We start from the raw sequence: 25739 nt of genomic DNA, 5'->3' as shown, positions 1-25739 counted from the left end.
CGCCCCGCAGCTCCCCGCGCAGCCGGAGTCCGGAGGAAGGAGGGCGAACCCCCACGTGGTGGCCCCGGAGTCGGTCCCGCCGCCGCTGCGGCCGTTCGTCCCCGCACGGTCCCCATCCGGGGCTGGCCGCCGGGAGAGCTCCCCACCTGGTGACTGCCCTGCGCCCCGCCCGCCGCCCCTCACGGCGGGGTCTGCGTGAATTCCTCACCTGGGGGCGGCCTGCAGGTGAGCCCCCTCCCAGCCGGCCCTCCGCCCCGCCCGCGGTCCCTCCCAGGTGACCAGGTACCTCCAGGTGAGCTCCCTACCTGGGCACGGCCCTCCCACGCTGGCTTGCTCCTCCGGCGGCCTCTCGCCTCGCTCCTGGCTGCTCGCCTCCTTCTGTTCCGCAGGGTTTAGCGTGGCCGCGCGAGGACGGACGCGGCTTTGCGGTCCGCACCGGGCTTTCCACGCCCGGTCGCAGGGATCGCTGCGCGCACCGAGGGCCCAAGGTTGACAGATGCGGGAGGGTGTATAGGGCGCCTTTGTAGCCAGTTCTGCAGATACTTTTAAAGTACTTTGTCGCTGTCGCGATGGGTGTATAACATTGAATTTAGAAGTTAAATTAGTAGCTGTTGAATGGATATTGGACGTTTTGACAAAGAGGAAGACTGACAGCATTTGACTGTTCTGGCCTCTGCAATAGAGTGAAGGGTACCGTGCGGAACCTAACTGTCTTTCATCCGATGTTCGCTCATTCCCTGTAAAAATCCCTATTGAGAATTAGTTCTGAGGGTAGGTCTGTAGGCTTTCAGAACCCTTAGATTTTAAAAATCCAGCGATCCAGTTCTCAGGATAGCAAATTGTTTTGATTTGACAGTATTTAAATTGGAATCACGGGGCTGCGATCTTTTCTCGGTATTTCATCGGTCCTATTTTGTTTTATTTCAGTGTTAAGTATCGTGAAAAACTTTCTCTCTTGAGGAACTGACTTGTTTACTTTTATGTAATGAAAATGACTTAACCTGATATGTTCTCCCCTTTTTACTATGGCTTTTAGGAAACTCAAAGCTACATTTACCTCAGTTTTATAGGATTATAGGTGGTTGGTATGTTTGTGTTCCTTCTTTATTCGTAATTGTATTCTTCCAGCGTTAATCGTGTAACTATATTCCGTATAGAGTCTTAGAAGCAGTGTGTGTTGGTAAGTTTATGAAGTTACTGTTGCAGCTGAAAAAACATTGTATCTGCTGGGACTGGGTTTATACTGTATTTCTTTTGTACTTGGAGAAATATTACTGTTTCCAAATACTGCTTATTTATCTTTTTTTTTTTTTAAGAAGTTGTTGGGGGTAGGAGTTTATTAATTAATTTATTTATTTTTGCTGTGTTGGGTCTTCGTTTCTGTGCAAGGGCTTTCTCTAGTTGTGGCAAGCGTGGGCCACTCTTCATCGTGGTGCGCGGGCCTCTCACTATCGCGGCCTCTCTTGTTGCGGAGCACAGGCTCCAGACGCGGAGGCTCAGTAGTTGTGGCTCATGGGCCTAGTTGCTCCGCGGCCTGTGGGATCCTCCCAGACCAGGGCTCGAACCCGTGTCCGCTGCATTAGCAGGCAGATTCTCAACCACTGCGCCACCAGGGAAACCCTGTTTATCTTTTTAAACTGTTCAGTGGGGGTGGGTCCTAGTATATACTCTATAGTATGTATTAGAATATTTTTGCAGAACCAGCTCTTTCAATCTAAAACCATGTGTGAACGAATCTTTTCACAAGTAATTTGAACACTGGGTTTTGTTCCATTGAATTCCTGCGCACTGACTTCTGAGGATGTGATGTTTGATCACAGCAGGAATACTTGTACGTGTGTGTGTAATCCATCTTCTGTTTGAATTTCCTCCAAGAAACTCATGGACTCAAGCATCTTATGTATAAACTTCTGCCCAACAGTGTTTAATTCATTAGAAAAATATTTTTAAAGGAGTATAAGTTATGTAGACAATAAGGTACATAGTGTTCATTTTTTGCTGCCTATTAAGTTTGACCTTAATATTTTGGTCCTTTATATTAAAAAAATATAAATTTTTTCCATTGCTTTAAATTGTAGGTAAAGCGCAGCAATGGCTGCTGTTTATTCTGGCATTTCTCTAAAACTTAAAAGCAAGACAACTTCCTGGGAAGATAAACTAAAACTAGCTCACTTTGCTTGGATTTCCCATCAGTGTGTTCTTCCAAATAAAGAACAAGTAAGTTTAATGTGAAAGTTACATTTCTACAACCTAAACTAATGATCACTTATGTAAATTGCATATTGACATTTAGTTAAAATTTTAAAAGATTAGAGAAAAGGTTGGGGAAGGAAACATGGTTAGAAAGTTAAAAGTCCTATCAGTGAGAAAAAGTATGTAGTTAGGTATTACATTAACAAAGTTTTTCTGTTACAAAACCTCAGCATTTCCTTTATGTTTGGAGACATTGCTTATATTCCGAATTAAGTATGTGCATCAGTGAGCAAATTAGGATTTAGGTTACAGAAGTTAAGTTCTGAGTCTGTTGGCAGCTTCATTTGTTTGTAAATCCTAAGTGATGCTCCATAAGCAATTCTTGTTGGTGCTTTCTTAAACGTCTTTGGAACTTGATGAGTCGAAGGCTGGAAGTAGAGAAGCTTTGGCATTTGTAATAAACTGAGGGGAAATAGATTAGAAACCGATAGATTAGAAAGGGATTAGGAACCGAGAAAGACATAGCTCTTTGTTAACATTTCTCAAGCTTACCTGACTAAGAAAAACAGTTAATACAATGGAGACACCAGGACGATGAGCTCATGCAGTTAGACACTCATTTGCTAGTATTAAGCAGCACAAAATGTGTCAGGTGGATTACAGCCATTGAAATGATGAGATCCAGTATATAGAGCACTAGCAGAGCGAGTAGTTTCTCAATCTGGCTGCACCTGAGAATCATTTTGGCTGCTTGACCTGGCAGCCGTGGCAGGCAATTTCATCAAGGTTTCCACTACCCTTCTCCAGAGAGAGTTTTTTTCCTTTTAGCATCTGTCACTATTCATGCTGCTGTTGACAGTTCTGGTGTCCTGAGCTGAAGCCTCACCACCTTTCCTTGTGTTCATGAATAAGGAAACACGTCACAATAATGGAAACTGTTTATGTCCAGCCCTCCTTTTAATACAGCACTTGTGAATCATTTCATAGAAGACTCTCTGTCTTCTGAACAGGGTAGATAGGTTTAGGGATGAAGCTGCAGTTAACTCGAGAAGCCAGGACACAAACCCTGGTCTTCTGACTCTGCATTTTTGCTTTTGTGTGTCACTCCTTTTGTGGCCATTCTGAGCAATTGTTGTTGTGCTTTTAACTTCTAAATTTTAGAAGCAATTAGTTAGAAGAAACCGTTTCTCTTGAAACTTTTTATTGGCCCCAGATGAAGACACGCTTAGTTTTTGTGATTGATTCTTTAATAATAAATATTTTAAGACACCAAAACGTAATATAATGTTACCAAAGATAAGTTTTAAAGGAGAGTTTTCCCCCCCTGGCAATTGTATTTGGTTATGCATGGGATGTCCCTATAAATGTCCAGTGTCTTTCTTTCTTGGTAAAGAAATTCGTTTATTTTTAAAGTATATTCCAAATTCAGGTATTACTTGATTGGGCACGACAGTCATTGGTTGCGTTTTATAAGAAAAAACTTGAACTGAAGGAAGACATTGTTGAAAGGCTTTGGATCTATATGGATAACATTCTACATAGCAGAAAATTGCAGAATCTCCTCAACAATGGAAAGACAATTAACCTTCAGATTTCCCTCATCAAGGTAATTAACAGTTTCCTGTGTTATCCTATAAGTGTTGCATGTATCTCAATTGATTTCCTGTTAATGCTGGAGGCTTATTTGTCTTATGGTTAATTATATGAAAATACAGAAAATATCAAAGTAGGGGAGGAGAAAGAAATAGTATTTTTAGAGTTATAATAATGACTGATATTTATTGAATGCATATCGTATGCTCTACACCATGGTAAGCACTTTATATTATGAAAAGCTTAGAACTTTTTCGTAAAGTGGTTAATTACCTTTTTAGTTGGAAAAGGTAGCCAGCAAATGATGCTACTTTATGACTTTTTTTTTTCACCGTTCTGCTGGACTGGGGGAAGGTCAAAGGCCAGAATCTGGATGAGAATTTCCTCAAAGGTTTTTGACTCAGTGATTTTGAAGTCTCAGGTTGGGATTTTGAACTTCACTGTCAATACTGAGTATTTTGAAATACTGTGAGAATAGCTGGTGACAATAAAAAGCACGAATAATGAGCACTGAGCGTGGGCCAGGTAACCTGCCGAAAGTCACACAACAAGTACGTGGCAGGACTGGGATTTGAACCTCCATCTGTCTGATGGCAGAGCCTGCGCTCTGTGCTGCAGCCTCACCCACACGAGCGTGTGGGCAGGAGGAGAAAAGCAGTAGAGGCTGGGAACAGAAGAATTAAATGGTTGATGCCTGATGGTTCATAGGCTTTAGTGGTTCTTGAAATTATGCTCTAAATTATGTCACTTTTTAAAATGATAGACCAGTGGTCACCAAAGTGGGTTATTCTGAATGGTTCTTTGGGAGTGTGGGAAGAAAATCTTACATCTCTATATGTTTTTTAAAAAGTCACTTTAATTTCTATGTATGCTTTATAATTATATAAGATACTAGTACTATAGTGCATACATATAATTTATAACCTTATCAGGTATAAGTGTGGAAAAAGTTGTATAATCAGAAAAATTTGGAGATCACTGTAGTAAGTGTGCTGGCATTTAAGTATGTGATATCTTTGTTTCGGCTTTTCCAGAGCCAGCAGTTACTCGGATGGAAATAAACACACCTGTGTCCTTGGGCTACTGCTAACTTAACACCTAGGATAAATTTGATTCTCAGATGCCGTAAGGCTGGGAGCAAGTCACTTAGCCTATAAGTGAACTTTGGAACCTGTCTGGCCCTCATCATTTCTGGTGTTTGTGAATTTCAGAATTTTGGAAGCAATAGACTGTGGCTTTGCTGTATGTTAAGTAGTAGCTGGCAGCGTTTATTTACCTCTTTTAAGAATGCCTTTTGCTTTGGCTTTTTAAATACAAACAGTATGACTGATTATAAAAATGTGTTTTGGACCACAGGATCATAACCCAAGGCCACTGTCCATCTACCTGTAGCATCTAAGTTGAATTATAGGTTTAGGATCTAAGAAAAAGTGAAATCTTTGGAGTTTAAGCCTTATAAAACTCTGCTCTTTAAAAAGGGACAGCAAATTTACAAAGGCACTGAGCCCCTCCCAAGTTTATACTGGTAGGAGATGGATGTGTGTAGGAGTTAAGACAGGTCCTCTGCCTTCCTTTGGTGCGCTAAGGAAATGCCAAGTTCAATTTAAATGTGTGAATCTGGGCATTTCTTTCTCATTCAGATGAGGGCAAGGAGTGAGTTCACTGATTGTGTTGTATTTTTTGTGTGTACGTGTGGGTTTAGGGTCAGTGATGAGTTTTCTTTCTTTCTTAATGCTCAGATCATCAATGAGAGGATGGCTGAGTTCGCTCTCTTGGGATCTCAGAGGAGCATCTGTGTTGTGCTGAGCTGCTGCCAGGGTATCCTCTCGACGCCCGCCCTTGCTGTCATGTACACAGCCAGGCAGGAGCTGACGGTCGACCTGCTGAGCCAGCTGTGCTGGTCAGCCTGTAGGCAGCCGGGAGCCGTGATGCCCCAGTTGTTCGAGGTTCTTCACCTGACCCTCGGCCTTTACCTCTCGATTCAGCGGCAGCAGGTCAACCCGAGACGCGCCTTTGGGGAGGTGACCACACACTTGCTCCAGCCCTGCCTGGTCCTGAGACACTTACTCTTGGCAGGCACATGGACCCAGGCTGGCCAGGGCCAGCTGCGGCCGGCGCTAAGCCGGGACATTAGGAGTCAGATTGAGACCGTGCTTCGAGGTGGAGCTTTTCAGGCCGAGCTGCTCCCTTCCTACAAAGAGGAGCTCTTGGACCAGCAGCAAGGTGACACGAAGATGGGGGCCATGAAGAATCTCCTAGCGCCCCTGGGCACCGTGATGGCCAGGCTGGTGGATGCCGGCTACTGTGAACCGTCCCTTCAGGCTGCTGTGGTGGCCAACTCCGTGGCCTTGCTGTACAAGCTCTTTGTAGATTCTTACCTCAAGGAGGGGAACCGGCTGCTCTGCTTCAAGGTGCTCCCTCGGCTGTTTGGTTGCTTAAGGATTTCCCACCTGCGAGAGGAGCAGCTGCAGGCCCTGTCTGCGTCTGATTGGACCATGGAACTCCTGGCCTTGGAACAGCTGCTAAATTCAGTGGCCGGTAGTACCATCTACAACATTGCCACTGACCGAATTCGCCACGGGGAGACTCAGTTCCACTTTTACCGCCGTCTGGCCGAGATGCTGCTAAACCATCCGCAGGCCCCTGTGCCAGCCTGGTTCCGCTGCCTGAAGGTTTTGCTGTCTCTGAATCATTTGATTCTGGAGCCAGACCTGGATGACCTGTTGGCTTCAGCTTGGATCGATGCAGAAGTCACAGAGTTGCGGACCCAGAAAGCCCAGGAGGCGCTGATCCACACGCTCTTCCAGACGTTCGCCAAGCTCCGGCAGGTGCCCCGGCTGTTCAAGGAGGTGCTGGAGGTGATCTGTCGCCCCGCGGCCGAGGCGCTCAGACTGCCCGTGCTGTCTGCGGGCCCCGCTGCTGTGCTCCGCGAGTGCCTCTCGGATCTGCCCCCGAACCAGGTCCTGGACGCCTGGGCCCTCATCCTGGAGAGGTTCCAGTCTCTGGTCCTGCCTGATTTGCGGGGTGACATGGACATGGCCCTGAAGTCCCTGTCACTGAGCTCACTGCTGCACTGCGTCATGGTCCACGCGCGGAGCCTGGATGGCGACTCGCCCCTGCCCGTGGTCAGGCGCACACGGCGCACCATGGACGAGACGCTGCGGGGCCTCGTGAAGCCCCTGCTGGACCTCCTCTGCAAGCCCCAGCCCTCGGTGCCCGAGCCCTGGCGACAGAGGGTCAGTGACTCTGCGCTCCTGCTTGCCCACACCTGGGCCCAGGTGGACACCGTGCTGGGCTTGAGCTGCGAACTGTATCGCTCTGAGCCCGGGGCCCTCGCGGGCACCACCCTGGAGACCTCGAGCCTCCCCCCGCTGCTCCCGGGCGTGGAGGCCAGGCAGTGGAAGGAGATAGAGGAGTTTGCGGCTCAGTCCGACTCCCTCGGCAGGTACTGCTTGGAGCAGCTCCACCTGCAGAGGATGAGAAACACCTTGCTGCAAGTGAGCGTCCAGTCTGAAGAAGCCCTCCTCGCTCTGAGGCGCGATGCCGCCTACATCCTGGGCTCCGGGAGAGCGAGCCTGACCCGGGGGACGACGGCCTCCTGGGACGGCCAGGTGGGGACAGTGAGTGCGCTCACCTACCCCGTCGCCCACTGGCACTTGGTCGTGTCCAATCTCACGATCTTAGCATCCTATCTTTGTCCAGACGACCTGCGGTACCTGGCCGGCGTCCTGCTGAGAACTTTGCCAATGAGCAAAGCCCAGGAAGGCCCGGCGGCGGAGGAGCCAGACATCACACTTGAAGAAATATCGAAGGCTGTCCTGCACAGCCCTGTCCTCCCCGAAATGCAGTCCCTCCACTCTGCGCTCTTACTGCGTGTGACCACGAGCTGCGCCGGCATCCTGTGTGCTGGCGCCCAGAGGGGCCCTGCGCTTCTCCGCCAGCAGCTGCCCTGGCTTTTTGAAGGGGATGATGTGGTCGTGGCTCACGGGGAAAGCAGATTTCCAGAGGTCGGATCTGAAGGTGTAGAGCCAAGGGGAGGAATCGCCCAAAACTTCCTCTCCTTGGCCGGGGGGGACTCCCTCGTCCAGCTGGAAGGAGAGCAGCTGGAGAGCATTCTTCGGCTTTTGGAGGTTCTTTCTGCTCTGCAGCTGGACAGCCTCCCGCCCCCCTACCATGTGCATTGTGTTCTCCTGCTGCTGTCCCTGGCCAGCACCATGCTGGGCAGTTCTTGCTCACCCTCGCTGACCCTCAGGTTCTTGATGACGTGCTACCGGCTTCTCGGTTACCTGCAGAGAGGGAAGAGCGCCCAGTCGGTGCTCAGGGTCATGTACGTTAGCGACATCTTTGAGATCACGCTGACCTCCTTGTTCAAAGCCAGTAGGAGGTTTCTTGTGGATGTAGATGACCCCTCTTGGCTGGAATTCCTCCAGGTGGTGGGGACGTTCTTAGAACAGCCGCTGCAGATGCTCCTCCAGAGGAAGCTCAGCCCGGGGCTCAATTTTGGGAAAATCCTCGCATTCCTCTCAAGGTCCCAACCGCGCCCTGAAGCAACTCCAGGCAGACGGTGGGAAGATCAGACACCTCTGGGCCAGCAGCTCCTTCTGGTGTCCTTAACCAAGCTGTGCCAAGTGCTGGGGCCTTTGGTCAAGGAGCAGAAGCAGCACGAGGCCCTGGAAGCACCGCGCGAGCTGTTGCAGGCGGCCGTGCTGCAGGCGGGGGCTGTGCTCCAGCTCTGCGGGACCCAGGGCCCCCGCCTCCAGCCCCTCATCCTCTCGTCGGTCGCCTCGCTCTTGGAGGCCGAGGTGGCCCTGTGCTCCGGGCATGGCAGGACGGAAGTTCCCGGAGGGAAGGCCCACATGCTGCTGCCCCATGCCGCCCTCTACCAGGCTGTCTACTCTCAGATCCTGTCGGAGTTCCCGGCTCTAGCAGGAGACACCCCATCTCTCCAGGCAGCTGTGCAGTTTTTGACTCTGTTCTTGTTAGCCCCAGAACTGCACCCCCAGAAGGAGTCTGTGTTTACCTCCGTGTTTCAATCTGTGAGAAAAGTCCTTGCAGGTGAGACGTTTTCTCTTGAGCTAGTTCTGTACTGTAGAGCTTTTGGTGAGAGGTCGCTAAGCGGCAGCCAGGTGAGTTGCTCCCCCTCTCCTTTTTGGAGCAGGTCTGCATTTCCGAAGGTACCACACGATGAGCTGGGAGAAACTCTCCCTCCCCGGAATTCGTTTCCGGCGTCTGCCTTCTCTGCACCTGTAAGCAGTTACCTTCACAGTTGTTTTACCTGCTTTTTAGACAAACAGCAGCCTTCTGGGTATATTGTTTTGCACTTCAGTTTGTCACTTATTTTGGAGATTGTTCTAGTTTATAGTTTTGAACCACTCCTCTCTGTTTTAGCCTTTTTCTGTCCTGGCCCCAGAGGTCAACATAGATAGTTTCATCTTTATTCGTAGGCCCTTCAGTATCAGGTCTTCAGCGCCATCAGTGGACTTCAGAAAGATAAAATCTGCCAACTTTTCTTTTTTTTTTTTTTTTCATTAGTTTCTGCTTTATAACAAAGTGAATCAGTCATACATATACATCTGTTCCCACATCCCTTCCCTCATGCATCTCCCTCCCTCCCACCCTCCCCATCCCACCCCTCCAGGCGGTCACAAAGCACCGAGCTGATCTCCCTGTGCTCTGCGGCTGCTTCCCACTAGCTATCTACCTTACGTTTGGTAGTGTATATATGTCCATGCCTCTCTTTCGCTTTGTCACAGCTTACCCTTCCCCCTCCCCATATCCTCAAGTCCATTCTCAAGTAGGTCTGTGTCTTTATTCCCGTTTTACCCCTAGGTTCTTCATGACATTTTTTTTTTAAATTCCGTATATATGTGTTAGCATACGGTATTTGTCTTTCTCTTTCTGACTTACTTCACTCTGTATGACAGACTCTAGGTCTATCCACCTCATTACAAAGAGCTCAGTTTCGTTTCTTTTTATGGCTGAGTAATATTCCATTGTATATATGTGCCACATCTTCTTTATCCATTCATCCGATGATGGACACTTAGGTTGTTTCCAGCTTCGGGCTATTGTGAATAGAGCTGCAACGAACATTTTGGTACATGTCTCTTTTTGAATTATGGTTTTCTCAGGGTATATGCCTAGTAGTGGGATTGCTGGGTCATATGGTAGTTCTATTTGTAGTCTTTTAAGGAACCTCCATACTGTTCTCCATAGCGGCTGTACCAATTCACATTCCCACCAGCAGTGCAAGAGGGTTCCCTTTTCTCCACACCCTCTCCAGCATTTATTGTTTCTAGATTTCTTGATGATGGCCATTCTGACTGGTGTGAGATGATATCTCATTGTAGTTTTGAAAATCTGCCAACTTTTCAAAACACCGAGTGACTTAACTTATAGGGAACCTCATAAAGTTCCTTGAGGGCAGGACATCGTCCTGCAGTTGTCAGTGGTACGGGGCGTCGTGGGGCTGTGGGTGCTGATTGGACAGAGGCTCAGCCTGTGATGTCATTGCAGTGTTGTACTCGGATGTCACCCTTGCAGGCCAGCTCATCAGGACTGAAAACCCAGCTGGCATCTTCATTCTCTCCAGCAGGACAGTCACTACCTGCTGCCCCCGAGGTCAGAGGTTAGCAGGCTAGGGTCCGTCCCTAACTTGAGCTCATCAAGGTGGCACTGTTCCCAGTTGGCGTGGGTCCATTTTATTCTTGTCTGGTTGGTACTGAGGTGGAGGCTAGTTAGGATAGTCCTCTGAGGTGGGGCTGGGGAGTCTGCCAGCCTAGCCCAGCCATCACAGCACACACAGGTGTTCACTGGGCTCCTGTAGGAAGCAAGGCCGCCTGGGCCAAGGCCAGGGCTGGGGTGCTGTAGCCCGAAGGACACTCTGCTGCCCCCCTTTCTGATCAGCCCTGGTTGTGGATTGACTGAAAGGCTTCGGTCTCACGTGTTCTGTCTCACCCTGTCAGCTGCTGTCTTAGGGAATGGCGTCACCTTCGTAACGGGGGCTGAAATTCAGTCCTCTGTTAACACTGGTTAGAGCATTCTAAACGAACGTCCTGAGATATGGCCCCCGGTGGTCCGAAGCTCTGACCCCCCTGCCCGTTCGTTAGACAGAATGCAGTGTCCGCCTTGATCCCTGCAGTGCAGGTGGCCCCTGAGTCCTAACTGTGTGTCCTTGGACTGGTGGTACCTTTGACTTTGGGGGCAGAGCCACGGTCGGGGGTGAGGCCAGCCACCCCACTGCTCCCCCAGACCGCAGGCCTGAGCACTGCCCCAGGGCCCAGGCCTCAGGCACCTGAGCTGCTAGACTGGGCCTAGAGAAGGGACCAGGGTGGTGGGAGGTCTGGAGCAAAGGCCAAGGGGGGAGTGGCCCAAGGCTTTGGGCTGGGAGAGGGAGGGTTAAGGTGACCACCTGGGTCCTCGGGGGTGATGCAGGTAGGTTTCAGCTCAGAAGAATGAGCATTTGTAAGAAATGCTCTCTGACAGGAGAATCAGCTGCCTCAGTTCAGTTATAAGAACCCATCAGTTTTAAAAGCGCTTCGTGTATATGTGGAACTGCGTCCTCCTCTGGAGATGAATGAGCTGTTGATTTGGACTTGTCTAATTTAGTAAACAGACATTCACACAAGTTACCTGAGTCACAGGGTGAGGAAAGGCTCTGAAATGACCAGAACGGTGGATTGTGCAGGCAGGCGAGGCTTCGGCCATGGGAGGTGGGTGGAGGGAGGGCGGGTAAGGTGGCAGTGCTGACGCTCAGCTTTCCAGGGCTGGGAGTCTGTGGTGCCCTTTCTTTGATTTGTCAACCACAGGAGTTGGTGCTGTTCTACCCATTTCATGGATGAGGGAGTTGAGGCCCAGAGAGGTCCTGCATCCAGGATCTTACAGTTTGTGGAACACTTGGACCTAGATGTTCTCTCTCGAAACCTTGGTCCCGCCCGCCCCCCGTAAGCAAAGACTGGGGCGTAGGAGTGTTTTCTGCAGTGTGGGATAGTCTGCTGGCTGGAACGGGGCTGGAAAGTTACTCTGGAGTCAGATTGTAAAGGGACTTGAACTCCCTAACCGTGGGCTCTCTGATGAAACCTGGGGACACTGGGCTTACTTCAGAAGGCTGTCCTGCATTAAGTGGGAACAGCTGGGTGACTGCAGCGGGCAGTCCCCGCAAGCTTGGGGTTCTTTCCATCTCTTGAACATCCCCATCTGTGTAAAAGCACCACCCCACCCCTGTGCCCCTATTGATTTTATAAAAGAATATAAGCAAAGTAGAAAAAGAGTATAAAGAAAGTGCCAGTCACCTGTCTCCCATGGTCCAGAGATAAGCCCTGATAGACATCGTTGTCCTCCTCCTCATTCTCTCGGGCTTTTCTCCGGGCTGGGTGCGGGGCACAGGTGCTGTGGGCGGGGCACAGGTGCCGTTGGCAGGGCACAGGTGCTGGGTGCAGGGCACGGGTGCCATGGGCAGGGTACAGGTACCGCAGGCAGGGCACAGGTGCCATGGGCAGGGCACAGGTGCTGGGTGTGAGAGGGTGGTGTCATGCTGTGAATGTGCCCTGCAGTTTTGACCTGCACCATCACCATTTCTGCGTCCCTGAGATGCTGACCTTTAGCAGCTGCACACCATTTCACCTGCCCCTTGTCTATCAGAGCAGTTTTGTTTTCCTTGCAGATCCTGCGATTCCGGTTCAGGTAGTTGAGGAGATAGAGCCTCATTTGGTAGCCTTGTTCACCCAAATGTTAGAGGTTGGGACGACAGAGGACTTCCGGATGGCGCTGCAGAGTATCCTCCAGGGACTGGACGTCAGTAACATGTGGAGAGCAGATCTGCAGGTGGGTTGCTCCTTTCTCTCTTGCGTGGCAGCACGTAAGTGATACGGGCTTCAATGGGAAAAGTTACTTGCCATGCGGTGTCAGCGCTGAAACTAAACAAACGTGCAAAATCAATCCGTACTCGTATACTGACACGTAAAAAGTTACATTCACATCCATTGTGTGAGACCTCTCACATCGTACTTCTGATTTTACTTGGTTTGGTCACATAGCCTGGGTCCCATTTGAGGCTCTTTCAGGGTGACGAGCTGCCCTTTGGTCCTTAGCCTCCTAGTCTGTTTGGTAGTTGCTAACGAAGCCCCTCACTGTCACTCGGCCTGTGTGTCTGGGAGCCTCTGTGCAGAGCTGATGTGCTCCAGTTTGGTCCCCTGAACGGCCTTGAATGCCGGACCGGCCAGAGGCTGTCCCTGCTTGCACAGGTGGAGGAAGGCTGGGAGCTCACTGTCTGGGCCCAGGGTAGCGGCCCAGGCCTTTTGGTTCTGAGCTTTCTCTGCCATATGCGTGGCTTCTTGATTGCTGGTAAATATCGGCACCCAGGAGCTGGGTTTTGCTTTGGGTGGGAGGAGAGCTGGAGAGGGCAGATTGGGGGCAGCAGGGAGGACTCACATCTTCTCTGTGAGCACGAGGCCCATCTCTGCTGCCACCCTCCTGCCTCTGGAAGTTTTCACTGTGCGTGTGCAGCACGATGGGCTCAGCTTCGAGAAGGCCTCTGGGCTTCCCTTCAGCAAGCCAGGGGAGACGAACCATAAACTTCTACGTAAGCCATCAGATGGTCAGAGGAGAGTCGTGGAGGAGGTGAGGCTGAGCTGAGGTCAGAGGTGGAGAGGCTTTGGGTGGACAGGGAGGGGGTAGTGCGTGCACAGCGCAAGCGCAGGTGAGTGCCAGGAGATGGGGGGATGGGGGCGCCAGCCAGCAGACCCTCGGTTGGGAGACACACGGAGCTCACGGAGCTCACGGAGCTCCGGCTGAGGGTGGGGGGGTGTGGTCAGAGGGAGCAAAGGGCAGAAGCCAGGATTTCGTGGTGTGGGCTCTGCAGCGTTAGGGGCAGGAGGAAGGGGCCGGTGGATGAAGCGGATGCTGAGAGATGCCCAGCACGGGTCACTGAGTCCCTTCCCCTCCCTTGCCATGGTCGGAAACCGTCACCTGTCATCCCGGCACCCGGTCTAATTGTTGCACGTTGTCCGTGTTTCCTTTCACCCCTACGCACGTGCGGTTCTCACGGGTGAGTTACAGCATCCTCCTCTTGCGATGCCACCTTGACAAGATGGGCCTCTGATTAGATCGCTGTGGCCTCTTGTGTTTCACCATCCTGGCACATTTACGTGTTCGGCTTAGTGAGACACTACAGAGAAGGCCCCTCCTTTGCCGCGGTCTGCTCACCTTGCTCATTTCTTCCCGCAGGTGACGTGAAGGGCACCACCCTCGGGACTTGTCCCAAGCTGGGCCTCGTCCCTGCCCCAGCACGGGGCTCTAACGGGCTCTGCTTTGTCGCAGCACCAGTGACCAGCCTGCTTCCCGAGCTGGGCTTCCCGAGACAGCTGGTTCCTCTCGCTGTTGAGTGTTTTCCCTTGTCCCCTAGGCTGTTTTGTCGGCTGTGACGTTGGTCAAGTTGCTCTTGAACTGCCCATTTGGTGGCGAGAAGGCCAGTTTGTTCTGGCGTGCGTGCCCACAGATGGTCGTGGCTCTAATGGTGAGTACCTCTGGGTTGTGCGTCCCCCTGCCCCTGCCTTTCACGTGCAGACGGGGCAGCACTTCTGCTTCTGTCACGCTCTGGTTTGATTATGCAGAGTGTGTTTCCGGGGGCCGTGTCCTGAAGACGGCTGTAACCACATTGCTGTTCTGTCTGGGTGTCCAGGCAGCACCTCTGTCTGGCTGCACACGTAGTGTCATCAGTAGATGTGATATGAAGGCCCTTGGGTGTCAGAAAGCATTCGTGGTCCGTAATGGAAGAAACGTGGTGCCCACAGCAGGCTTCCATTTAAATTAGGTGCCAGGAGAAGGAGTCCCGGGCCTCTCTGTGTCCACATGAAATTCTGCGGGCAGTTTAGTGCATTCATTCACGTGTAGGAATATGTGTGTTTAAGTGACGATTCAGTGAGAAAAAAAATGGGTCTAGGATAGTAACGTTGCAGATAGACGATTGTTAATCCCATGCAGACGTTAAATTTTGGCACGTGTGCACATACACAGTGGTCACGTGACTTTTTGTTTCATTAGAACAAAAGCCTGGTTCCGGTGGGCACTGTCTGTGTTCCTGCCCTCAAAAGAGTCTGGTGTCAAAAAAAAAGGGTGGGGGGTCTTCCCTGGTGGCGCAGTGGTTGAGAGTCCGCCTGCCGATGCAGGCGACACGGGTTCGTGCCCCAGTCCGGGAAGATCCCATATGCCGCAGAGCGGCTGGGCCCGTGAGCCATGGCCGCTGAGTCTGCACGTCTGGAGCCTGTGCTCCACAATGGGAGAGGCCACAGCAGTTAGAGGCCTGCATACCACAAAAAAAAAAAAGTCTGGTGTCAGTATTCCCAGACTTGGGTTCGGAAGAGCAGTGCCTATTTGACCATCATTATCAACCCTGATTATAGCTTGTGCTACGTGAGAGCATTGCCTTGGGTTAGCATATTCTCAGGGCAAAAGGGTCTAGAGAATAGACACTGCTTTCTTCTCTGATCTTTTGTTTTGTTGCTTTGTTGTTTCCCTGGGAATCTGCATTAGTGGACGAAGCCCATTTGTACTTAGGTGTGTAGGGGGAACATCAGGAGGAAGGGTGGGGAGGGGGGAATAGGGCCCAGAGCAGTGCCTGGTCAGTGTTGGCCGAGCGCATAGTAGGGCCACGTGGATATAAACACCAGGCTAGGCGTTTAGGTCGCTCTAAAGGGGATAGCACAGCGTCAGCACAGCCAGGGCACCCAGAATAGATGATCACTGTGAGAGGCCCCAGACGGCCTCAGCTGGGGTGCTGTTTACAGCTGGCCGTGTGAGGAGGGCTGTCACAGGTGGGCTCGCCCAGGGTACCCAGGTAAGACTTCGGGCCACCCCTCAACTTCAGTCTCTTCTCTTTATTCTTTAGAACAATAATTGAATGTCTTGAACTAGAGCTGTTCTTTATGAAATGTAACAAATGGAGTAGAATTATAGACATTTTAGAACCAAGGATCTTTTTGGGAGAATATTGTTACGTGTGTGATGTGAAGTTTTTTTATTCTGAGAAAGTAGATGAATCAACTCTTCTATGAGAAATTACTTCTCTTCATGGTAGGCGCATCTGTCAGAGGGTGTGGACCAAGACGGCAATGTCCCTAGTAGGTGCCCCCCCAGGGGGTTGAACACTGGTCTCCTTGTCTCTTTGAACTGTCCAGTGACCACTCAGGTCATTTTGGAGTCTGGACGTTCTTCCCTCTGTCATTTTGGGTTTGGGGCTGTTTCTCTGGAGAATCGCCTTCATCTTCTGTCCCTCGTTCCTCGCTCTGTAGCTGCAGACCCGAGAGGCTTGTCGGGAACAGCCCGTAGCGCCGGCACTGGTCGGGCCCGTCTTGGACGTCCTGGCTGCGCTGCTGAGGCAGGGGGAGGGGACCATCAGCAACCCACACCACGTTGGCCTGGCCTTCGGTGTCCTGCTGGCCGTGCCCTTGGATGCCCTGAGGCCCCCCGAGTATGGGCGCATCTTCCCGCGGGTCCACAACGTGCTCTTCTCAATCCTGCAGTGTCACCCGAAGGTGAGGAGGGCAGGGCGCCTGCTGGGCAGGGAAACACATCCTTCAGAAGAGCAGCGGTGTGGGAAAAACAATGATTTGCGAAACAAACTTTTGGCTTCAAGTAATTTCTAGGGCCCAGGTGGTTTCTCAAGTATAGAAGTATGTGACCTTCACATCAGGTTGTGTTGGATCTGACACTTTGAACATACCTGTGTACTGGGTGTTTCTGGAAGCCCATTAGAAATTATTCTGTTTTTGCAGATCATATATTTAAATGTCACTCACTGGCTTAGATCTCTTCTCGGGTTTATAATTCAGTTGCATATAGGGAGTGAGCCATCCTGAGTTCCGGTTTTACAGTGTGCTGCTTTTTAAATAAAATAAGACTAGGAGCAAATGCCCCATAGAAAAGATTCCAGTTTAGCCACCATTTATTGAACGTTTGCTGTGTGTCTCTTCACCCCTACAGCAAGTCTGTGTAGTCGGCGGCAATCCCATTTCATTGGTAGAGAAACTGACGCTCAGAGCTGCTGAATGATTTGACCAGTGTCACCCAGCTGAGTCTGAATTTTAGCTACAAGACTGGATTTCCTTGGCACGTGTTCATTTGTGCCTCTGCTAGACGTGTGAAGCGTGGGAACTTATAAATAGGACAGATACACATATACATAGGCACGTTCAAATATTTTTAAGTGTTTTAACGTTCTAAGGTTGGAGACCTGCCAGCAGTGCAGTTTTTTAAAAAATTTATTCTCTGGTAAACTAAGCATTCCATCCAATGTCCTCCCCACTTAAGAATCGCCTTCGGCCCTGCCTATCTTGTGAGGTTCTTTGTTGTTAGATCTCTGCTGATTCTTAGATTTTTGTGTGACCGTAGAATGTAAATGCAATACCAATCAATTATAAACTGACACCGCAGATCTTGCAAAAGATTCAGGATTTCATGCAGTTGATGAAAGTGACGGAAAACTGTGTGCATCTCCTGCAAAAACCAGTGAGGAATGACCATTGAGCAGAATTAGACCATTTAATGAAAGGAGAGAATTGATAAGGATAATGACATGGTATTGCAGTAAAGAAGGATGTGACTTACGACGGCAGCTCACACTCACTGCCCGCGGGGCAGACTCGGGAGCGGGGCCCACGCGTTGGGCCGTGTGGGCGGTGGATGGGGGTTGATACGGGCCCCCGGCTGGAATCGGCTTGGGTAAATGTGAAGGGAGCAGCACAGAGTGAAGCCAGCCAGGGTCCCCGGCAGGGCGATCCGCAGCTGGTGCCATTCTGAGCTCTTGACATGTTTTAACTTATTTAACCCTCACGACAACCTGTTATTATCCTCACTTTGCAAATGAGGAAATAGGCACAGAAAGGTTCAGTGTTCTGTCCGGGATTGCATATTAAGCCAGGTTGTGAACTCAGATGGGCTGGCCCTGGATTTGTGTGCATTTAATCACTGTGATAGCAGAGGAGGAAGACGGGGCCTCTGGAATTGTGATGACGCCCTGGAATACTTTGGCAAAAATGACCTCTTTCTGAACATGTTGCTGAAGCTGATAACTTGACATAAAGAATGTGGTGTTATGCTCTCCAGGCTTTGCTTGGATAAACTATACCAAAGAAAAGAGTCCCAACACTTGATTCACTCCTCGTTCACCCTAAGCCTTAGAGCAGTGCCGCCCAGTAGAACTTCTCCTGGGCCAGGCATGTTCCGTATCTGCACCACCCAGCACAGGAACCGTTGGCCACACGTGTCTTGACTACGTAAAATGTGGAATTGTATGACTAGGAACTGAATTTTAACTTTAATTAATTAACATTTCAGTGGCCACATGTGGCTCATGGGCTGCCTTATTGGACAGGGCATTGCTTTGATCATGATCTGAGAATGGTTGAGTGTAAAAGAAGCCTGTTTGGGCTTCCCTGATGGCACAGTGGTTGAGAGTCCGCCTACCGATGCAGGGGACACGGGTTCGTGCCCCGGTCCGGGAGGATCCCACATGCCGCGGAGCGGCTGGGCCTGTGAGCCATGGTCGCTGAGCCTGTGTGTCTGGAGCCTGTGCTCCGCAACGGGAGAGGCCACGACAGTGAGAGGCCCGCGTACCGCAAAAAAAAAAAAAAAAAAGAAGCCTGTTTTATAACTTTCATATCATTTTTCAAGATAAAGTCTCAGCCAGACCTTTTCATTGCTAAAAAATGAGAAGTTTTGTTTCTCATTTTAAATGGATTTGCTTTATGTAATCTTTTTCTCTAGTGGCAATTATACTTGAATACACTGGCTACTGTACGTTTTGTTATTTATTTCTACCCATTTCCAGAATGCACCATTAACAGAGTAAAAGACAGATTCAGCAAATTCTAAACTAGGATTGCTTCATTAGATTCCTAAAGTTATGCAGCATGGAAGCCCCACCCCGAACCATGAAAACGGATGTAAAAGAGTTAAGTGAGTAGGGTGAGCATTTCCCTAGAAAATCCTGGCAAAGAGGAGTTGCCACACTGTTTTGAGTGTCCTGATAGATACGGTTAAGAAGGAAATAAATATGAACTCCTTTAAAGTAGCTCTTGACATAAACAGTTGCCTACATGTTTTCATATTCTTTTTTCTATCATTGCAGGTAATGCTGAAAGCCATCCCTTCTTTCTTGAACTGTTTTCATAGATTGGTGTGTTCAGTTATACGCGAAGGGCGGCAGAAAGACAAAGGTAATTCAGAGTAACAGTATCAGATACAGATTTCAAATGTGTTTATTTTACAGGTGTCTCTGGCCACACATGTTACGGAAGATAAAACCACACAGTTGAGTGTTCATCAAATGAACACGTAAAACAATTTAAAAAATTTCAGACTGTGACATTTTTTAAATATATCCACAGCAGTGAATGCATTTGGCATCCCCTAATTGAAATAGTTCTTTTCTGGAGAAAAAAAAGTATCTAGATTCAGGAAATATTTACTGTCATTTACTGGGGATATAAAAGCGTCTACAATTCCATTCTTGCCCTTACAGAGCTCATAGTTTAATGGGGAGATTAAGGAGGAACAGGCAGTGGTAGAGCCAGCGTATTGCTCATCGTATACGGGGGCAGAGTTCCTGCAGCTCACTGTTCCTGCTGCATCTCAGCAAGGTTGTGTTTGTTTACCAGTGAAGCAAGCTGCCATATGACAATCACATAAATTATGTGTACAGCTTGTTTTCCAGCCTGGAGGTTTGTTGATTCTTGCTAAATTTCTAATTCGCGGGAGAGTCTCATTATTTAGAAATTTGCATATTATACTGTGCATTCCAAAAGTCAAGTTCATTGACGCCTAACATATGTGTAACAAACTGCATCTGTTTAAAGTATATACTTTAATGAGTTCTGATGGGTAAATTTGTGCGGGGAAGCACCCCCAACAGTCAAAACACAGAGCATTTGCATCATCCCCGAAAGAGCCCTCTTGGGGTCCAGCCCCAGCCCCAGGGAGCCACTGATGTGTTTTTTGTCACCGTAGGCTTGTTTGCATTTTCTAGAATTTTTTAAAAACGGTGTATTACTATGCTGAGTGAAAACCGGGGAGGTTGCTTTGCTGAGTTGGGGTCCCTCCCCAGCTGCTTTGACGGCCTGGCTGGAGGGGGCCGGGGCGCATGTAACCTGGGTTGCGGGGATACTTCAGGCTGTTAGAATCCCTGGGAGAGGCGTGTGTTAAGGCCTGGATGATCCTGGCACTTTAGGGTGGGAGGAACTAGGAGTCAGAAATAAACCTGGGAAGCAGCAAGAGCTATAGTAATGATAGTTGAGTCTCATACCTGTCTATAAAGGAGAAATCCTAGATGATTTCTGAAACTTAACGAGGCAAAGACATAACTAGGCCATCTTATCTTTAGAATCATATTTTCCTTTCTAAATACAATAGCAATCCTAGATTTCACCCTAAAATCTTGGTTATTCTGGTCCGACCCTTAAAAAAACCATGGACTGTTGAGGATTGTAAGTGCCCTTCCTTCTGTAATGTAGATCAATATTTGGACACATCCTGTCTCCCTAATTCTGTCTTCAAATTGAGCCAATGAAAGAGTCTGGGGGAAAAAAATAACGGAAGGTTTGAATAATTGGGGCTATGTTGAAAGTGTAAAATTGGAAGAGGTAAAACGCACGGCTTTTGAGCTAATCGGTTTGGAAACTCTTTGCTTCTGTAGGAAGCGCAGAGGACCTGCCAGTGGTTCTGGAGTGCGCCCGCCTCGTGGAAAGGATGTACAGCCACATGGCACTGCGGGCCGAGGAGTTCAGGGTGTTTTCCCCCTTTATGGTGGCCCAGTATGTGATGGAGGCGCAGAAGGTAAGCCCACAGTCCTCGGTCGCAGGGTCCCCCAGCTGTGTGGCCAGCGACCCGTGGGGCCTGGCGGTCCTGTGTGGTGGCGGCTGTCCCGCGTGTGCTGTAGCCCCTGCAGGGTCCCCGTGCAGGCTGCACGAAGGTGCAGGGCGCTGGCGGTGCCTGGGTCGTGGGGGCTCTCAGCCACCAGTAGGTCTCTTCTTGCACTGGCACAAACCCTGGGCCTGTTTTGCTCAGTCTCTGGGGTCATGAGGGAGGTGAAATGTTACCCCGGTCCAAGAGCAGGAGGCAGAAAGAGGGGTCCCGGGGTCCCTCAGTGCAGGGGCTCGTGGGGCCACTCTCCGACGCTCAGGCGGATGGCCTGGGGGAGATCCCGGTAGACTTGTTCAACTGGATTAAACGCTCTGGTCCCAATTAATCTGACTTTTGGCCTTAGTATTCCGGATAATTCATTCATTCTTCAACAGTGATCTCACTTCGGAGTGTCAGTGTACTATTTTCACAATTCTACAAGACCCCGCGTGACCTGTGTAGTAAGTTCGTTACAAGACTTCATGTCTTACTTGTTTAAATGGAATGTCACACTCTTAAAGTAGTGTGTTCAGGTGTATTATCTACCTCCTGTGCAGGTAGAGATATACAGTTACATCATTTATCTTGCTCTCAATAGAATACCCCCCTTTGTAAATCTCGTAAGAATAGTGGTGAGCCACTGGTTAAATGTGTTCCATTAGAGGTGCTGGCGTTTCTCAAGGGAGGGTCGTCTGAATGGGCTTCCTTAGAAAGCCTGGTGTGGCCTCAGCTTCCATCCTGACTCCGCTTCAGGTTGTTTCCACAGCCCCGGCCCCAATCCCTTAGCCAGTGGAGATGCCCGTCACGTGGGCAGACGGTTGGCCGGGTCGGGGGGCGGGTGTGTAGGAGCTGGGGCCGCATACAAGGGCCCCTGCAGGTCATCCTTTGAATGAGATATGGGCTTGGGGGTTGGTTTCCTTATAATTATTTAACATTTTTATAAAATCTTGTTGTTTCCCAAGCAGTCAGGTCAGTAATGTGTGAGCTTTTGCTGGACTATGAGCTGGCATGATTTTTTTTTAATAAATTTAATTTATTTATGGCTGGTTGGGTCTTTGCTGTGCACAGGCTTTCTCTAGTTGTGGTGAACGGGGACTACTCTTCACTGCAGTGCGTGGGCTTCTCGTGGTGGCTTCTCTTGCTGTGGAGCACAGGCTCTAGGTACACGGGCTTCAGTAGTTGTGGCATACAGGCTCAGTAGTTGTGGCGCACGGGCTTAGTTGCTCCACAGCATGTGGGATCTTCCCGGACCGGGGCTCGAACCCATGTCCCCTGCATTGGCAGGCGGATTCTTAACCACTGCGCCACCAGGGAAGTCCGAGCTGGCATGATTTTTTGTTTCACTGAAGAACAAAATGAGACACAGCAATATCACTTACCCAAGGACCAAGAGCGGAGGCTGTGATTTGAACCCTGAAGTCACTGACTATTCTTCTGAGATTTACTTTATGAAAAGTCTCTGGTTTGCCAGCCTCATTATTCGTGTCTAATTTATGCTTATCTGTTATTTTTTAATTTTAATCTTGAAGGCCAAAGGCATTGGGAATTATCTGAGGCTGTTGCATCCCAGAATCCACTGGCAGGACAGTCTACGTTTTTAACTCTTATTTGTTTTTAAAATCGGGAATGAAGAAGGTATTCCATATGTATTAGAGGCTTCTACTGAGAGAGCCATAAATCTTTCTAGACCAGGAAGACATGTTGAAGTTTAATTACAGGCTAGATGGCAAGTGTTTCAGCAGCGGGCGGCGTAGGTAAAGGTCTTTCGGTGGTTGGGGCCGATGACAGTGAGACGGCCTCGGGCAGGAGGGGCAGCCGCTCCTCCAGACCTTGTTCCTTCTGTGCAGAGATGTGTCACCCTGGAGACGTGTCAGGGAAGTTACGGTCACTTTTATCTTCTCTTTTACCCGTAGATCAGATTTACAACTCTCCCTCTATATCAATAGCTTAGAGTAAATAGTTTGCACTACTCCCCTGGTCTAAGGTCCTTTTAGGTTAACTTAGAAATGTTTCCATTCGTTGGCCAGTGACCGTAACGTTGTAGAAATTGACTTTTTCCCCCTGTTTTCCAAATAAGCTGTCTATACGTAAAGATGCGGAGGGGTTGTGTTGTCCTGATACCACCCACCCGCCTTGCTGTCCCGTTGCCCGCTCCCCATGCTCCGGGCTGTACTTCAAAAGGAGACACACCAGCTAAAGGGCTGTGACATCTGGACTCAGATGCCCAGTTCAGACCTCAGTCCTGCCACTGGGGAAATTACTGCGTCTCTTTTTGCCTTTGGAAATGGAACTATATGTTTAGTGAGTGGTGATTCAGTGAATGAATGAGCAAGCCCTCACCCAGCCAGTGAGGTTAAGGACTTCTTCTGTTTTCAGTTTGTCCGTTTTTTCTTTCCCTTCCTAATACCTTAGTATGGAATCACAGACAGCCCATTCCTCCTGTGGCCCTTGAATATTCTTATCATCTATAAAACAGTAAAATTTAATTAAGATGATCATCTGTCAAATGCTTTTTGAGCTATGGTGTGAAAATAACCATATCTGTGAACAACAGCATCATCTTAGGGGCAGAAACAAATTGCCTCTTTAGGACTCTGTCTCCTGGAGGTTGCCTTGGTGAATCATGCTTCTCCTAGTTAATAAAATGTATCCTCTCTAGAAGCTGCATGTCTGCAGAGAGGCATGAACTCCTAGGTCATCAGGATGCTAGTGAAGAACTGGCCACACCCCAGGCCTGTCAGCCGGAACCTTGCTGCTGCTTTCTGGCTGCAGCTGCTGCAGTGGGCAGACTCTGCCCTGCCCAGGTCCGGCTGAAGCCTGGACAGCTCTGGCAGGGTAAGTAGTGCCTGCTGTCCTGGCCTCTTTGTCCACATACCAGCCTGAATCTCTGATCTGGAAAGTTTGTGCCAGTAGCCGATGTAGCCACGCCAGAGCTGGGCTGCCACTCCTCCTGCTGTGGCCCAGATTTTGGTTAACCCAGATTTTTAGGAAGGCTTGCATCTTTGGACACAGGGACCGATTAAACCATTCTGGGGCAGTTAGGGACTTAGGGCCCATTGTGTTATTGTTGAAAGAAGTAAAAATATCTATGAAGTGGTAATTATAAGTCACGTCTGACCCTGAGCCATTTGACGGGATCTATCAGGGATCCGATTGGAGAGCGTCAGAGCCACTGCCTACCTGCCCTGCTCTGAGGGGAGGTGGCAACATTGCTGCCCTCATCCCATAGTTAGTAGAGCTTCCAACGTGATTGGCCACGAGGAAAAATATGACACAGTGTTCAGGTGGCTCTTACTGTAAGATTTTTTTTCCCCATGAATTTATTTATTTATTTATTTAGGCTGTGTTGGGTCTTTGTTGCTGCGCAGGGGCTTTCTCTAGTTGCGGTGAGCGGGGGCTACCCTTCATTGCGGTGTGCGGGCTTCTTGTTGTGGTGGCTTCTCTTGTTACGCAGTACAGGCTCTAGGCATGCGGGCTTCAGTAGTTGTGGCATGTGGGCTCAGTAGTTGTGGCACTTGGGCTCAGTACTTGTGGCTCGTGGGCTCTAGAGTACAGGCTCAGTAGTTGTGGCGCACGGGCTTAGTTGCTCCGCAGCATGTGGAATCTTCCTGGACCAGGGCTCGAACTTGTGTCCCCTGCATTGGCAGGCGGGTTCTAAACCACTGTGCCACCAGGGAGGTGCTACCATAAGATTTTTTAAATCTAAAGATTCAAGTTTTTAAATGCCTCTGGTAAGTGCGGAGGCATCATTCACTGAATAGCAAAGCTACCCCTGTGATTTTGTAATGTTTTACTCCATCTCAGGTTTTTGTTTGCTTGAGTTGGCCTCTGTTTCCCCCAAATATAAACTTAAAAGTTTATGAATAGTCAGTTGTTTAACTTACATGCAAAATGGCATTTTAAAAGAAATGTCTTTTCTCAAGTTGGTGGCAGAAGCTGGAATCCCTCGTCAGAGCCTCAAGGGTCTGGCACCTGCCTGTTTGTGCTCACAGAGAAGTGTGTCCCCCTCTCCCAGGTCACCTTGTATCCGGCGGTGAAAGACCTCCTGCAGGAGGGCATCTACCTCATCCTGGACCTGTGCATCGAGTCCGACATCCAGTTCCTGCGGGCCTCGCTGCAGCCGGGGGTGCGAGACGTCTTTAAGGAGCTGCACAGTGATTACGTGAAGTACCACAAGGCAAAGCACGAGGGAGAGAGAAGATACACCGTCTAAGCTGCGCACGGACGTGCAGCCGTGGCCCCAGGTCCAAGAGAGCTGGAGGATGCAGGACTTCAGATGCTTGAATTCGCGGCATTGAAACACGTGGAAAATCCTTTGGAGTTTGTATAATATGTATTGCATTTTACAGTTATTTTTTCACACTATTTCTTAACATTTTTTTTATGCAGTAAGTATTGCAATAGAATCCTGAAAATAGATCCTGAATTCAATAAAATTTGCCAGATCTCCCTTGTGGCCATTCCAAATGTGGTTCTTGTCTCGGTCCGGTGGTTTGGGGTCCCCTCTCCCAACTAGGAACTATGTAGAACTTGTTTTTTTCACTTCAGGTACATGGGTGTGTAATGAAGCCCAATTGAAATATCTTTGCCTTTTACGTTCTTCAAGAAACATGGGACGTATTCTGAAACACCGCTTTTCTGCCCTCCCTCTGAGCGCATCTTCTGATGGAGCTGGGCAAGTCAGAACATGGGGACTCTGTGTGGGCTGGATGGCCGCTCCGGGCGGGGATGGTGGCCCCTGCTGAGCGGGTGGACGCTCGGTGGGAAGGTGCTGGGCCTGGGGCTCCGTGTCCTGCCTGCTCTTCCTTCCTGCTTCCACTCTGGGGAGTTCATTTTGGAATTTTATTCTTTTTTAAAATTTAATTTAATATTAAGAAATGCTCTTGTTTTTTTGTATTGCCTAAGTAATATATTTCATTGTAGCAACCTCAGAAAATAAAAGGGAAAAAATTTAAAAATACCCCCAGTCTCAGCTGTCCAGACAGCCACCGTCATCTGGGAGGGCCTTGTTTCTGTCCCTTTGCATATATATATGTAGATGAGTATTTAAATAAATGTAT

The 25739-nt window shown here is 49.3% G+C and overlaps 1 protein-coding gene across 6 annotated transcripts; it reads left to right on the top strand.

Annotated features, from left to right (window-relative positions):
* The first annotated feature begins 128 nt into the window (after positions 1-128).
* Positions 129-25129, top strand: URB2 (URB2 ribosome biogenesis homolog). Of its 6 annotated transcripts, XR_014293221.1 has the most exons (11): positions 129-225; positions 2079-2217; positions 3623-3799; positions 5526-8841; positions 12449-12609; positions 14189-14299; positions 16074-16316; positions 18911-18998; positions 20474-20613; positions 23339-23514; positions 24695-24772. XR_014293221.1 is itself a non-coding variant. In XM_082611245.1 (10 exons), the coding sequence occupies exons 2-10, from the start codon at positions 2092-2094 to the stop codon at positions 24890-24892; spliced, it is 4560 nt and encodes a 1519-aa protein (XP_082467371.1). In that variant the 5' UTR covers positions 129-225; positions 2079-2091; the 3' UTR covers positions 24893-25129. The 6 variants fall into 6 exon arrangements, 5 of the variants coding, with proteins under 5 accessions (XP_082467371.1, XP_082467372.1, XP_082467375.1 ...); XM_082611245.1 differs by lacking the exon at positions 23339-23514 and having other exon boundaries at positions 24695-25129; XM_082611246.1 differs by lacking the exon at positions 23339-23514 and having other exon boundaries at positions 129-292; positions 24695-25129.
* Positions 25130-25739: the final 610 nt, after the last annotated feature.

This window comes from Mesoplodon mirus (genome assembly GCF_964341445.2).
Source record: "Mesoplodon mirus genome assembly, chromosome: 2".
Taxonomy (NCBI): Eukaryota; Metazoa; Chordata; class Mammalia; order Artiodactyla; family Ziphiidae; genus Mesoplodon; species Mesoplodon mirus.
This window is presented reverse-complemented; position numbering and strand designations above follow the sequence as displayed.

Excerpts from the sequence above, each read along its gene's own strand:
- URB2 (XM_082611245.1), top strand. The coding sequence starts at position 2,092 with ATGGCTGCTGTTTATTCTGGCATTTCTCTAAAACTTAAAAGCAAGACA. Across the intron at positions 3,800-5,525 it reads TTCAGATTTCCCTCATCAAG|ATCATCAATGAGAGGATGGC; the intron begins GTAATTAACAGT and ends CTTAATGCTCAG. Across the intron at positions 20,614-24,694 it reads ATGTGATGGAGGCGCAGAAG|GTCACCTTGTATCCGGCGGT; the intron begins GTAAGCCCACAG and ends CCCCTCTCCCAG.